The following is a 14,681-nucleotide window of genomic DNA, read 5'->3' on the forward strand; positions in this document are numbered from 1 at the left end:
TCCTGGTATCTGCAATGGAGTTCATAGTTGTGGAGTAGACACGGAATCTGTTGGGAGCTGTATTTGATGTGCTCTTTGTTTCCATATGAAAGGAGGTTTGCATAGCACCTTTTGGGATGGAGCCTGTTGTTTAGGCATTGTAGGTTACTTTTTCAGCAGATTGTGGTGTTTACAAAAGCCCTGTGAAATAAAGGTGTGGATCTAACAAAAAGGATAAGCTAGTCATTGTCTCTTTGAAATGCCTCTGCTGTTATTACTTGTGCTGTTTGGGGAATGCAGCGTTTATCTGACTTAGGTCAGTCTGTTACTTCTAGCAATGTTTTTTGAGAATTGTAACTTGTCAAAAGCTCTTAGACTAAATAAATGTGTAGTGTTAAAAAAGTGCTGGAAAAAAGCTTTCCTCAGAAGAGCAGGAACTTGAACACTGTGCAGATTATTCTTCTAAACCTGTTCTTCTTGGCAGTTCAACACAGTGAAAATAGTTGGGTACCATGTGAATGGGCACCCAGCCACCTCAATGAATAAGCATGAATGGAACCAGCCAAGCGATTCTGCCGGGCATCATTGTACGTTCTGAGGGTAGAATTTAAATTTGGGATCACAAATAGGTCTCCCAAAATTTTTGTTCAGAAAGGAAGAAGGATTGTTTGTGCATACTGCTGAGACAGAATGTCTTTGCCCATTAGGCTGGGGTAACCTCTTGGCTTTGTTGGACTGGTAATGTCAAGGGCCCAGTCTGAATTGGAGAGGTGAACAGAGCATATTCTTTGTGTGTTAGGACTGAATGGAGAGGTTCAGAGAGCCTGCAGGGCTCACCAAAGCTGTGTGTCCAGCATTGTGCCTGCACAGCCATCACTATAACTGCCAGCAGCTTCTCAAGATCCTGGTACAGAGAAGCACTCTGCTGATGCCTCCTTCTGCCATTCCTTGGGTCTCCATTCATAAAAGGGTGGTGTTAGCTTGGTATCCTCAGGCCCCCTCAACACTCAAGTGTAAATTTTATCTTCATGCTGCCAGCTTTCAAATGAAGCCTTTATTTCCCTTTGAAAGAGTTTCTTCAATTTTTTATTTAGTAACTTCTCTAAAACAGTTTCTGAAATGCTACAAAACAATAATACAAGCATTTAAAAATGTATTTTCTTAATTTGAGTGTAATTGGACAAGTGATAAAAATCTGGAAGTTACTGTGTTAAAAAAATTAAGTTACTTAGTGCTTTGTAGCAACTGTGCAACATGGTGTGAAGCAGGCAATAAAGTGATGAATGAATGGTGAAAGCATTAAAGGAATAACTTTCAGATAACATAGTAAAAGATTACAAGTAGGCACACTTAGAAATCCATTACTGAAATCACACAAAAAATTAGAGCCACTGACATTTTGTGGACATTGTCTGTTAGAGATCCTGCCACAATAAAACAGGTGAAGTTATGTTAACAGGTATTTGAAAAATAAACACTGACCATCTTGAGCATTCAAAGAAGCCAAAGCATACAAAGCCACTTCAAACAGTGTATTTGTAGGAGCTGGGTGATGCAGACTGTCCAGGACTGAAAGATGAGTTGACATTTACATAACGACAATGTCTGAAATCTGAAGTTTAAACTTGGCCTACCCCAAACCTTGAATTACTCTAAAAATTTGGTGACTGAGGCATTTAAAATAGAAATTCATTGCAAGTCAACACATGGAAAGTACTATTTACTCTTAGCCATATGAAATATAAAGGATGACAAATTATTTCAGATTTCTTTTTTTTTTAAATGTGCTTGCTGTGGAAACATTCAAATGAAAGAAATTGATGTAAAAATATTTTTCTTGTCAAACAATTAAACGTATAATTAAAAATCTGCCTGTCATGTTTGTGCTGACAATTTGATGTACTTAGAACATCTTCCTCTCCATTAGCTACACAGGGTCTAGGTTAAGTGTCAAGTTAAATGACTACTGAGAAAGGGTTTGACTTGGATCACAAAGGATCAGAAATACATTTGTAATTGTTTTTAAAATATGCAGGATGAAACTACTTGTCTCATTCATACTGTTGCTTTCACAAGACTGACTTGACTAAGATGAGAATGATTTTACCACAGTAGAGGTGAATTACAGATGATGTGATCCCAATATGCCTTCCTTCACAGCTTCATAGAAATTCTTGTATGCCTCGATTTTTATCTCTCACCAAAATGTATCTTCCCAAACTTGGTATCTTCCTGCTAATGATACAGGTGTTGAAGATACACATTCTGAGACAGTAGCTTTTGCAAGGGATTCTCTAAGTGTTGGTATCACTCAATAACCAAAGAGTCTGGTGTTATTTGAAGGACAGATGAAGTTTTACATCTTCTGAGTTACCCAAGTTTACAGTTAATGTGCAGTAGAACTGTACATTAAGATTTCCTGTTTTACTTTGGATCAGACTCTACAGTGGGGATAGATTTTGAGCTCCGTATGTAGGAATTTCTGGGAGCAAGAATCTCTCTTAAGTGGCAATTCCTGAGAGCAACAAGAGCAGATGACTTTGTTTCCAACTGTTCAGGTCTGTTCCTTGACACAGATTGAAGCCATTAAAAGAACTGCTCAACCATGTCACACACACAGCTCCACGTGCGGTGCTGCATTCATGCAAAAATGCTCAGAAGCTCTTGCTTGCAGTAATAACACAGATCCTAGCAATGGACAATTTCTGCTGTGAAAACATTTATATTTCAGCTGTCAAGCAGGACATGAATTGCTTTAAACTTCCACCACAAAACCCTAATGTATTTCTCATAATGGGGAATGGGAAAGAAGAGCTAAGCACAGTCTGTAAGAGATAAAACAGCTTTGTCTGACACCCAGGCTTGGGAGTTTTGCTCAGAGCATAAACTCTGCTGTGGGAGAAGAGCCTTGTCTTGCCCTTCAGCACTGGTCTGTCTCCTGACTATTTCTTAGGTCTTGCAGCAGTGCTTTCTTTAGAAACAAGTCAGCTCTGAAATGCCAAGTTTAACAAAAGAAACTAGCAATCATGACTGAAAGTGCTCTTTTGAGAGCCTACTGAAAGAAAGAAAATTTATTCTGAACCTTGAAGTAATGGCACTCTGTTCCTTTTCAAGTACATAAGGTGTTTATACACATGAATTAAAACCAGGTACTTTATTTTTCCATTTTTTATTCCCAGGTGCTTTTCTGGTTATTTGCTAAGTAGAATTTGTCACTTCTTGGGTCACTTGGAAACAGGTAATCAAGTCCTAATGACAGAAAACGACAAAGCCATCACTACCTTATAACCCACACTCCACTATTCAAAAAGACTGCCTGAATCAGTCTTCCATGGTTTCCACGGTGATGTAGAACAGCTAATCTGGTGCAAGTGGGTTTTGTCAGCAGGAGTGAATTACACTGTTAATACCTACAGAATGAAGTTAGTCAGGAACAGTATGTCTGGCACTGGAACAGGCAGTGCCTGTCTGATACATAGGGGTGTTATATGATCTTGCATTACTGGCTTCATGACTTCATGTTACTTTATTCCACTTAAAACCAGTCACCCTACATCTGAACTGAGTTAAGAGATCAACAACACCAACAGAAAGCCAGCTTTGGTCTTAGCTTCTCCATCTGCAATATTTAAATGTGTCTAAATTTTCATCAGGTTATGACCATTAGAAGTTAAACCTTTTTTATTTAATCTACCATCCTTACAAAAATGAAATGAGATTTCAATATAAGATTTAAAAAGATTGCAAATTAACTTTGAAGGTGATTTAAGGACGCTGTCTCTTATGGACTGCAGTCTTGAGTCACCTGCCTTTGCCTTTGTATTGCACAAGGGCACCAGACATATATTTGTGTTTGTGGATTCTGCTAGGCTGCAATGTACCAAAAGGTGTCACAACAGAGCACACACATAGCAAAATTTTCATTGTTAATAATTCTTTCTTGTATTAACAGATAAGACCCCATGTAATTTAAAATAAGCATTCAAGGTAAATTAATGGGTAAACAATTAACCTCAGTGCTTCGAATTTCATTCTGCACAAGACAACAAATACTGGTTATGTGCAGAGATGAACTGTTACAGCTCAAAAAGAACCGCTGGGGAAAAATCTTGAGTGCATGCTCATTCATTATAATTTTTATCTGTGCATATCCACAGTTGTAACAGTCTAACTCCTGAACTGACTTAGCAGTCTTATTTAAAATAATCTCTCTGACTATTTAAATACATAGCACTGCTATTACTTATCTCTATCACCAATGATGTTTGTTTAGAAAGATAGAACAACGTATCATAAAAGTGCAGGGGACAGAGAAAATTGCTCATTTCAGCCACATGTTAAGGATGGGACCCTTAATCATCCAAAATTAGGGGCCACTACTGACATCGGCATTTGCAGAGATGTGATTAAATCGGCCCCAGATAGGAAGAAGTTTACCAAACTTTCTAGCATTTTAGATTCACACAAAATAAAAATCATTTACGTCATCTGGACAATTTCACAGAATCAAGCCTTGCTTTAAAAGAATTTAGAAGTCACAGTTTAGAACATGTTAGCATGTCTTAAAATCTGAATAATGTCTTGTCTATTGTACCAGAAACAAGCATGTAATACAAAGGACACCAGCCATTACTAGGTTGTACTAAGGACTGTGTAATGTTGCTCACTCCATTAAAAACCAGAAGTGTCTTGAATTACACCACTATAAGTAGGAAAGCCACCTAACTTTAGGCATTTACATCTAAGCTTATTAAGAACTGCCTTTACAGTTAATGTTGAAAAATGGGCATATGCAAACTATGATGCATTTCATCCTAACATAGAAATGTCCCACCCTTGGCTGCTTCATGCCAGCTTTCCTGTGTTTGTGAGATGCCAGTAAGCTGTTTTAAAACTATGGATGCTGACTGCACAAATACAAAGCCTCCTTGAAGAAAAGTTACCAAATAAATCGGATTTTTTAAACTAGGTCTCCACAAACACCTGAAAAAGCTTAATCCACAAAACTGCACATTCCTTGTTTAATGGTTTTATACTCACATCAAAGTGGTTTCACCCATTAGAAAGTTTATTTTCTACATAGTTTGCAAAATTTATTTTTAGCATGCATTGTAGTGAATGACAGAGGCACATTCCAACAGAGTACTACAGCTGTTTAAAGAATGAAAAACAATCAGTCAGTTTTCCCCCCACAACACGAGGTCTCATAACAAGATTAGTTTTACAACAAAGTGCCTATTCTTCAAAGTAATGCAGCAACACTTGAGCCTATTTAACAGTTATTGTAGGCAGCTTTCATCAAACAGGTTAGTATTATTTTCGTAGGACAGCCATCCAGAAACTTTTGAAGACAATGTCAATATTTTAACAGCTATTTCCAAAAGCTTGCAACAACGTAGTCCTGTTGTTTTGGCAGGCACAGATTTGTTTAGAAATTGGTCTCTGATCTGCAGAGTTATTGGGTTGGGCAAGTGTTAGCACACCCAGCTTAGCCAAGTCAGTCTGAAACTGTGGGAGCAAAAGCAATAGAATGTTCTGGGGCTTTTGTTGGATTACTTTTTGAAATTTTATTTTGTAAGTGGATGGTTAAATGTATTTCAAGCCATTTGCAGGCTTTCTATTAAAACCACTTCTTTAGGTGACTCATACTTCTTTTACAGAAAAAAGTCCTCACATATGCTGCAAACGTTAACAAAAGGACCAAAAAGGGGGAAAAATGTTCCATGAAACACATTAAAAAGTTGTTATAAGCCTATTAAGATGGTAATCAAGAAATAGGAGTGAACGAAATCTCCAAGAAACTAAAAGAAAAAAGCAGATGGAACTAAATTTCAGGTTTTTTTGAGTTTGTTTGCATGTTGCACTTTTCTTTATCAATTAAAATAGATTTATTTTGATGAACATATCGATGAATTAGGTATATTAATCTAATTATTAGTGATAGAGTTCTCTTTCAAATTGTAAGGTGCATGCTGTATGCATAATTCTTTCTATCACCCTTAATATTTTGAGTGTTAAGAGAATTTTCTTAGGAGTACAACACACTTTTCTCATTGTTCAGTGATCACTGATATGCACAATTTCTGCCAAAAGTTGCCTACAGGGAACCTTTTAAATTTTAATGATGACAACAAAAGAAAGATCACCCAGGACTTCCCTTCCACAGTGTTAAGGGTCACAGGAAACAAGCAGCAGGGCAGAGATGTCACTAAGCCATCAAACATAGAACCAAAGTTGAATAAAACATCTTTTTTCAAAACTTAGCCACAATTGTGTAATCTTCATGGTGTTCTGTATTCCTTTACTTGCTTTTGTATTCCTATACTTCAGGAAATCCAAAACCATTTGGAGTTACTGGTTCATTGTTAAAAGCTGCAGTTGCCTTTAAGAATGATTCTAAGCTTTGTAGATAAATGGGAAGTTACTTGCAACAGTAGGAAAGTTCCATTAATACCATCATTGTCCATCTTTCAGTATTTCTTTCTAAAGAACACTCAGGTTTGGTGTCTGAACCAGATTACATCTTTTGTATCAAATCTGGCTGTCCTTCTATTCAATTAGAGATTGTTTTTTTTCTGTAGGAAAAATTAGGCTCCAAAAATAAGATTTCTGGACGTCTCTAGAAGCAACTACTGCAATACATTTAAAGGAGATAATAGATCTTAAAACTGAGGCATTTTGAAAGAGCTACAGTCAACACAGTCTGAATCTTTTTTTATGCAACTTGTAATAGATTTTGTGCTTATGGCTCAGTTTAGAGCAACATCAATGCAGCAATTACCAAGAAAAACCCCAAGGTAGGGACGTCACCGCTGGATGTGATAATAAAGGTATTACTGTTGGTCCTTACAAAAGTTAGCAAAGCAACAGCAAGGAATGTTGAAAAAGGAACAAGCTACACCCTGTTCAACATTCTTGGTTGCTTAACGTAGGTACATCAAATTTTCAAGCCCCCAGGTAAAATGGCTGTTCTCTAGCAGATACTACACAATTAATTAATCAAACTTTAGAGTGACAGAAATGGCAAGGAGCACGTAAGGAAGAGAAATACATTGGCACTATTATTCCAAAGGTGGGTATTTGTGACTTTGTGTCAAACAGGAAAAATGTTACAAAACTGGAATATTTAATTACCATATAAAACAGGTCTCAGCAAAATATGTAACTATGATTCTTCTTACAATCAATTTCCTTAAGCCAAAAAACTAACCTTCAATCTGTTATTGACAAAGAGCAATACTTCTAGCCCTGGAAGCCACTCAGTTGAAGTATCCACATATGTAAAATTATCAAGTACTTTAAAGTCCCATTAAGTGCAGTCTGTGATATTAGACATCCAGGACTAAAAATTCTGCCAACAGTTTAAGAATAAACATTTACATTTAACAAAAAAAAAAAAAAAAAAAAGAGTATAGGATTGTTCTTCATAACACTTTTTTTCCAGGAATCAAAAAACAACATCTGTTATAGTTATGGGGTCCCAATATGCCTTTTTTAAGCGACAGAAATTTATATATTGTATCTATTAGCAAGACAGAACTGACTTAGTATTCTGTTTAGAAAGCATCTACTCAAAGCTGAAAATCAAGTTGACAACACTTACAGTGTTAAAAGTTTCTACAAAGAATATACTGTTCATATACATACAGTCTCAAAATACTTCATGAACTCTGAAATGGTTGTCTAAGGAGGGAACTTCATCAGCAAAATGCAGTTGATCATTTATTTCCACACCAAATCCTTCAAGTATTTGTACAAATTTCTCATGCTCTCTCCCAATCCATGACCTCATTGTGTCAAACACCTGGTATGGTGTAACATGAGCATGAACTTCAATTCCTGTCTCTGCAAGTTCTTTCAGCACTTCAGGGTAAGTAACCCAAGTATTGCTTCCTCCCGAGTGACCACCATCCAGCCAGTAAATTGCTTTTATGTTTTTTAAGAAGATATCTGTATTCTTGTCTTTCTTGGCTTCCTTCAGCTCGTAAAGCAGCTGGTTCAAAACCACACAACCTTTACTGAAGCCAATCAAAGTAAATGATGCTGCACCTACAGCCGACGGTACCATGAAGTTCACAGCAGAATTATCAGAGCATTCACAATCTCTCTCCCTTTCTTTGGATGAGCAGCCATTTGTTGCAGGAACAGACTGCGGCTGTGATTTACAAGCAGCTATTTTTGCATCCTTGCTGACACCATGCACACTTTTCTGGGACAGCAGAATATTCTGAGAGAGTCTGAATGCATTAACTAGCAAAGCATGGAGATGCTTGAAAGCTCCAAAGTCAGTGCTGTGCTCTGGTGCTCCAAACATGTTACTCATCACAAAATTGTCATAACAACTGAATTTGTGCAGGTGCATTCGAGAGCACTTTATGACCCAAATAAAGCTGTTGGGGAACCGGCGTGCAAGTATGGTAGCAACATTTTCAAAACTCCAGTGCTCCCACTGAAAGTTTTCTGGGTGGCAAGACATGATGTCATGATAGTTCTGAAAAATTAAAGAAAATAGAAAAGATGCATTACTACATTGTGAAAAGATTCAGCTCCAATGTACTCACATTTTTAAGAAAGGACTTTAAAGGAAAAATATGCATTAAAGGCTCTCACTTTTCAGGTTTGCAGAACAAGAAACACATTAAAGAAACTGGTATATTTCAATTTGCTTACTTTAATATCTTTTACCACATATTTTTAGTACCCTCAAGATCAATACAATAAAATCAGCACATGAAAATACTCATAGTTTTTGTTGACTTCACACAAAAAGAAAACTGAAATATTACTCAACTTAGTATGACAAAGAATACATAATTTTACTGTATTATCTCCATCTACAGAAATACTGATTATCTTACTACAAAACAACAAAAAAAGACTTAATACTTTGTAGCAAGTTTTCTGGATTTTATACAGAAACAAAAATATCCCCTCTCATTCAGCTGCAGGAAATTTTTATTGCTTTATTCAAATCCATAGAGGGCATATATGGAAAGAAATTCATCCCCAAGTCATGAATGAACTTCATGTCTGAAATCTTAAGGGCAAAGAATACTAGTTCATTTATTTTACTAAGGAATAATGAAGCTACATGAAAGAATGGCAATCAGACATATGTTCGTAGGCCATCCCAATCCTTAAAACCCATAAAATTCTGCATCTTTACCTGACAGAAGGGAAAGCCTTTTCCCTTGAAGAAGAAGGAACTACCCCTGCTTTTGAGAAGCAGTAATGACAATTGAGATTAGCTGGCTCCAGAGCATGCTGTGTTAGAGAGGTCGACCACATGCTCGGGGACAGCACTTCAGAGTCTCTGCAATTTCTTGCCAACTCAGGAGACCACGAGTGCCTTTTCAGGACAGGCCGAGAAAGCGTTAGTGCCTGTCCAGTTCCCAAAGGATGGTGTGGGATGTCCATCCAGCTGCACAGAGACACGGTGCTCTGCCTGGAGAGGACAACCGGGCACCTTAGGGTTTCATCCTCTTGTGTCTATTGACACTTTCAGACACTGCCATCCCTGTCACAAATGTCACCCTCAGGCAGTGCTATAGGGCTGGAGTGAGTCCAAAGAAGGGCAATGGAGCTGGTGACGGGGCTGGAGCACCAGTCCTCTGAGGAGCAGCTGAGGGAGCTGGAGGTGTTCAGCCTGGAGAAGAGCAGGCTCAGGGGGAGCCCTTATTGCTCTCTACAGGTCCCTGAAAGGCCCTTCAGCCACATGGGGATCGGCCTCTTCTCCCCGGCGACAAGAGGACATAGTTTTGGGTCGCGTAAGGGGAGGTTTAGGCTGGACATTAGGAAGCACCCTTCACAATAAGAGTGATAAGCTATTGGAATGGATTGCCCAGGAGGTGGTGGAGTCACTGTTCCTGAAGGTGATGAAGGAAAGACTGGATATGGCACTTAGAGCCAGGGTCTAGCCTGACGCGGTGGTGTTGGTCATAGGCTGGACTCAGCGATCTCCAAGCTCAGTGATTCTGTGAAGACGACTCTCCTCCCCTCCTCTACCGCTCCAGCTCAGGTTTCCGGAGGGCCCGTTCCGCTGCCTGTGCCCGACCGTGCGGGGCAGCGAGATGCTCCGATGGCCGCGGCGGGAGCCGGGCAATGCCCATCCCCACATCCCCTCCGGGGACGCGTTCCTCCGGCGCCACTTCCCCGCTCCCGCCCTGCGGCCGCCCGCCGTACCTGCACGTCCCCCGGGAAGTACACGACGTGGTGCTGCGGCGACGGGGCCGGGCCGCGCGGGGCCGCCGGCGGCAGCAGCAGCAGATCGTTGCTGCGGTGCGGCTCGGCGCCCGGCACCTCGGGCAGCCGCAGCCACGGCGGGCTCAGCCGCGCCGCGGAGAACCCCCCGCCGCCGCCCGCAGGCCCCGCGGCGCAGGCGGCCGGCGCCCCGCAGAGGCTCATGGCGCTGCCCAGGCACAGCGCGGCGGGGCCGGCGAGCCCCCGCAGCAGCGCGGCGGCGGCCGAGCGGCAGCACCGGCTCATGGGAGCGCCGCTCCGCGACCCGCGCTCCGCCCGCGCGCCGCGCCTGCGCGCCGCCCGCGCGCCGCCCCGCCCCTCGCGCCCCGGGAGAGGGACCCGGCGGGGGGCGTCGCAGGCGTGCCCGCCCCGCGATGACGTCACGAGGCTGTTCAAACGGCGGCGGCGGGAAGCGCGCGGGGCCGCGAGGGAGCCGGTGCGCTCGCGCCGCCCGCGGGGCGGTGCCTGAGCCCGTAAATCCTGAGGGGGGCCGGGGGACGAGCGGCCGCGGAAGGGAAAAGTCTCTGCGGGGCACAAAAAGCCCGGAGTGGGCGGCTGCCGAAGCTGCGACACAGGGAGGGATCTAGCGCTCCACGCAGAGCAGTTAATTTCCAAACCGATAGGTATGAGTCTTCCCTTGTCTCCTGAAGGTGCTGGTTGTAGTAAAAAAAGTACATAAAAGGGTAGTTTTGAAATACTGGCTTTGATTGCACTAGTTCTGCTGCACTGGAAGAAAAGTTTTCACGTATACTGGTGAGAACTCTCATTTCACACGGTAAAGAAAGCCTTTATTTCTAAGCATTCACGGTTCCTTTTTCTAGATTTTTGATATTTCACATATTTATTCCTTTATTGTGTTTTCCTGGTCTACTTAAAAACATTTGTATGCAAACCTAGAAAACTACCAACTCCCAAGCCTGTCTCCCGTTAGCTGAGCCACTCAAGAAAGGAGAGTTAATTGAACGCTAATTGCTTAATCAAGTAATCAAACTATTGACTGGTTTCTTCTTGTTGGAAAAATTCAAAAAGCTATTAAGGATATTTGTTAGTGTAGCAAGCTGGAAACCAGCAGAATACTTTAGAATGTGTAATTTTTTTGAAGTCCTAGTCTGTGTTTTTGTGTGGACTGCCCGTGGAGGTTCAGTTCGAGCTATGAGGTGCTCATGGTCTATTTGGCACACTGAGTATGTCTTTGGGCTCATGCTAGCCCAATCATCAATATAAATCAACAATTTTTATATTCCAGAACTCATCCAAATGCTCTTCCATAGAGTGTATCTGCACCCTGTCATTGAGGGTCCTCTTCGAAGCACAGAAGAAATGCATACTTGAGATTTCACTGTTTGGTGTGTAAGCAATTCATGTTTTTCTTCAGTTGCAGTTAAAATAACTTTTTTTAAAAGCTTAACACTGCTAGGTTTTTCTTGTGTGAAAATTATCTTTGATATGGTTGCAGCTTTTTTCTCAGACTAGGAAAAAAAAATCCAATTTTTGGTCACCAGAAGATGGCGCTGTGCGGCGCGATTTGAAAAATCCGTCTCAGACCAGCCAGAAACATTCAGGTGTTCGCTTTCGAATTTTCCCAGGCACATCCTCTTTCTCCTGGTTTGAATTTTTGAGATATAATAGTAGAATGTCCTCTAGATTTTCCTCTGTGAGCATGCCCTACGGCTGTGATCCGAGTGGAAATTTTCACAATGCCTCTGCTAATGAAGCAAAACTATTTAGGAAAGCATCTTTAGTTCCTTCACTCAACTGTTTATTTCAGTTTATGCGGACAGATTTTCTCAGTCCAATTTTGAGCAGTTCAGGTGCTGACATTAAAACTTAATTAGGTGGGTTAATGGAACTTTCTCACTTCTGTTCCCTATTAGGCACTGTGCAGAAGAAATACTAGGTAAGATCTACTAAATGCACACACATAAGAAGAAACTAGTGCTCCGCTTTTCTCATAAGAAGCAGATAATTTAAAAGAAAGCACCTACAGAAATAGAGAAAAATGCCTGTGCTCTGAAAATCTGGATATTTGGACCTTATTTGCTAAGGTTTGCTTGCACAGGCACAGCCCTATTATCAGTTAGGATTATTGGTACCAGACAAAGATGCAGGGATCTATTGAAAAGAAGTGGTCAAGCAAAAGAAAGTTTTAATTTTAGTAGTTATTGTTGAGAAACATGAATAATGTCTGGCAGTACTGTGGAAGACATAAGTGCTCTCCTCCTCTTGTGGACTATATTCTCTCCAGTGGTTTCTGCAGATGAGAGATGAGTTTTCCCAGAAGTGTTTACAGGCATTATTCACATTGCGGGGATTGTTACGGTAACCAAAGGGGATGCTAGTGCTTCTGCTCTGAAACACTTATTTAACCACAGTGTGTTCATGGTGCAACTGGTACCAGGTAACTAAGGCTAACACATAAGGTTGTAGACAGGCTTTTGTCTTCATCCTAAGGCTAACACATAAGGTTGTAGACAGGCTTTTGTCTTCATCCAAAATGCTGCATGGGCCTTAGGGGAGAGCATGGAAATCAGTCCATATCTTAGTCAGAATTCAGACACATGCCATGACCAAAATTGTGAAATGGACTTCCTTTTGATTTTAGGAAATAATAATACAATACACCATAATAATGGTGTACATGACCTGCTTTTCCCACTTAAAACAGAAAGCACCAATTTATTCCTACTCTCAAGAAGATCCAAGAAATCTTCTGTGACATATTATAAATTTTGATGGAGACTGATTGCTCTGAGTTTGCTTCCGATCTTTGTCACGTGGCTCCTGCAATATGTAAGTAGATTCAATGATTGAGTGTGTTAATCCTTATACATATCACCCAATGGAGGCACAAAATACTGTATTTTTGAGAGGCCTTTGTCAGCCTTTGTGTTTGTCCTTTTCTCTGTGATGCCTTATGTCTACATTCTTGTATTTTTTGCTTGCTATGCTCTCTATTATTGGAAAAGCAAAGACCTTTTCTTTTTACATGCTGCTTCTCTTACCCCATTTGCTCTTCTTTCCCCACAGAAGCCCTAACATATATATACCGTATATATATATACACACACACATATATACAAGATCATATACCAGATCAGTCATGAGCTGACCTCTGAGCTGCCAGTAATACAGGCTGTCCTGCATGTGATTTTCCCTCCTTCTGTAGGTTAGACAGGGAAGTGAATTGTATAGCATTTTTTCAAACTTTGTGGATGTTTGCCCATACATCTCAGGGAGTTTGGCAGAAAGAATGTGTATCGTGGTTGATTAGCAGTGATGAGAGATATGCATATAAAAACTAATTCCTCTGGAGAGAACCAATGGCTTATTCACCTCTTCAGTGTCTGAGTTTCCATACAGACCTTTGGGGATGCCTGAAGGGTGGTTAATTAGTTTAATCTGTCAGAGGCAGCCAAATCTACAGTTTCTGACTAGAAAGGGTACCACAGCAAAAGTGATCTCTATTACACTCAAAGCACTTTTTCTGAAATTTGCTATGTTTCATTGCCTTTAAAGGACATATGCTAGTCCTGAGCTTCCATCCAGGGCATATATAAATGGCATAGAATAGAATTCAGGTTGTATGCATTTTCTTAGACTGAGAGAACAATCTGTAGTTTGTTTTAAGTATAGCACTTAAACTAAAGCATTTTAGTAGGTGCTTCACCAAAAGTCTAGGTGACAAGCAACTATCTGCTGATGTGATATCTTTAGCCAAGTATTTAATGTATTTGAATTTGTCTCTTCATTTTGTAGTAGCTGTAATATTTCAGAAGAACACGCTCCAGAAAAACATTCTTCCTGCTCAATTAATGTGCAGTGTACAGATACACATATTTGCATATCTGTATATTATGTATATTCTAGCCTCCTTTTAAATATTTTTCAACTCATATGCATTGAAATTCCTAGTTTTCGTCTTGGCAGAGGATCGGAATAGCTGTGAAAACACCTGTTAAATACTGATGGGAAACTCCTTAGCAGTTGATATGCACCTGTTGACTATTCACTATTCACTGTTCACTATTGAGGGAAAGTGCCAGGCCTGGCTTGTCAATTTTTCAGGTATAGTAACACTTCCAGGACTTAGCTACCTACATCTGTGGTGAAGTGTGCACAGAGAAATTCCCAGCGTCTGCACAGTGATGAACACCTAGGTCTTGGCTTGTAGTTTCATTAATGGCAACAGTTCAAATGAAATTACAGCTATTGTGCTGTATTTTAAGTACTAAACAATTTAATTCTGCTGAAATTCCTACTGACAGCTGTGCCTGCCAGCATCCATCTTTTGTGTGGGTAGAAGATATTCAGGAGATCATAGCAGAGAATAAATCACTCTCTGGGCAATTTACTGAGTTGTATGAAAGTAAGAATAAAAGCTTTTCTGCATGAAAAGTAAATCCATGTTTCTTCTATGTCAGCTGTGTGTAGAAGCTGCTAAAAAACAGAATATAGGATCTCCT

General features: G+C 40.4%; 1 protein-coding gene across 1 annotated transcript; it reads right to left on the minus strand.

The window, feature by feature from the left end:
- Nucleotides 1-4,972: 4,972 nt before the first annotated feature.
- Nucleotides 4,973-10,492, minus strand: C5H2orf69 (chromosome 5 C2orf69 homolog). Its single transcript, XM_058840276.1, has 2 exons — nt 10,162-10,492; nt 4,973-8,470 (listed from the first exon to the last, which is right to left on the minus strand). The coding sequence occupies exons 1-2, from the start codon at nt 10,462-10,464 to the stop codon at nt 7,631-7,633; spliced, it is 1,143 nt and encodes a 380-aa protein (XP_058696259.1). The 5' UTR covers nt 10,465-10,492; the 3' UTR covers nt 4,973-7,630.
- Nucleotides 10,493-14,681: the final 4,189 nt, after the last annotated feature.

Source organism: Poecile atricapillus, chromosome 5 (genome assembly GCF_030490865.1).
Source record: "Poecile atricapillus isolate bPoeAtr1 chromosome 5, bPoeAtr1.hap1, whole genome shotgun sequence".
Taxonomy (NCBI): Eukaryota; Metazoa; Chordata; class Aves; order Passeriformes; family Paridae; genus Poecile; species Poecile atricapillus.

Coding starts and splice junctions, on each gene's coding strand:
- C5H2orf69 (XM_058840276.1), bottom strand. CDS start 10,464: ATGAGCCGGTGCTGCCGCTCGGCCGCCGCCGCGCTGCTGCGGGGGCTC. Junction 8,471..10,161: donor ACTTCCCGGGGGACGTGCAG/GTACGGCGGGCG, acceptor TTAATTTTTCAG/AACTATCATGACATCATGTC.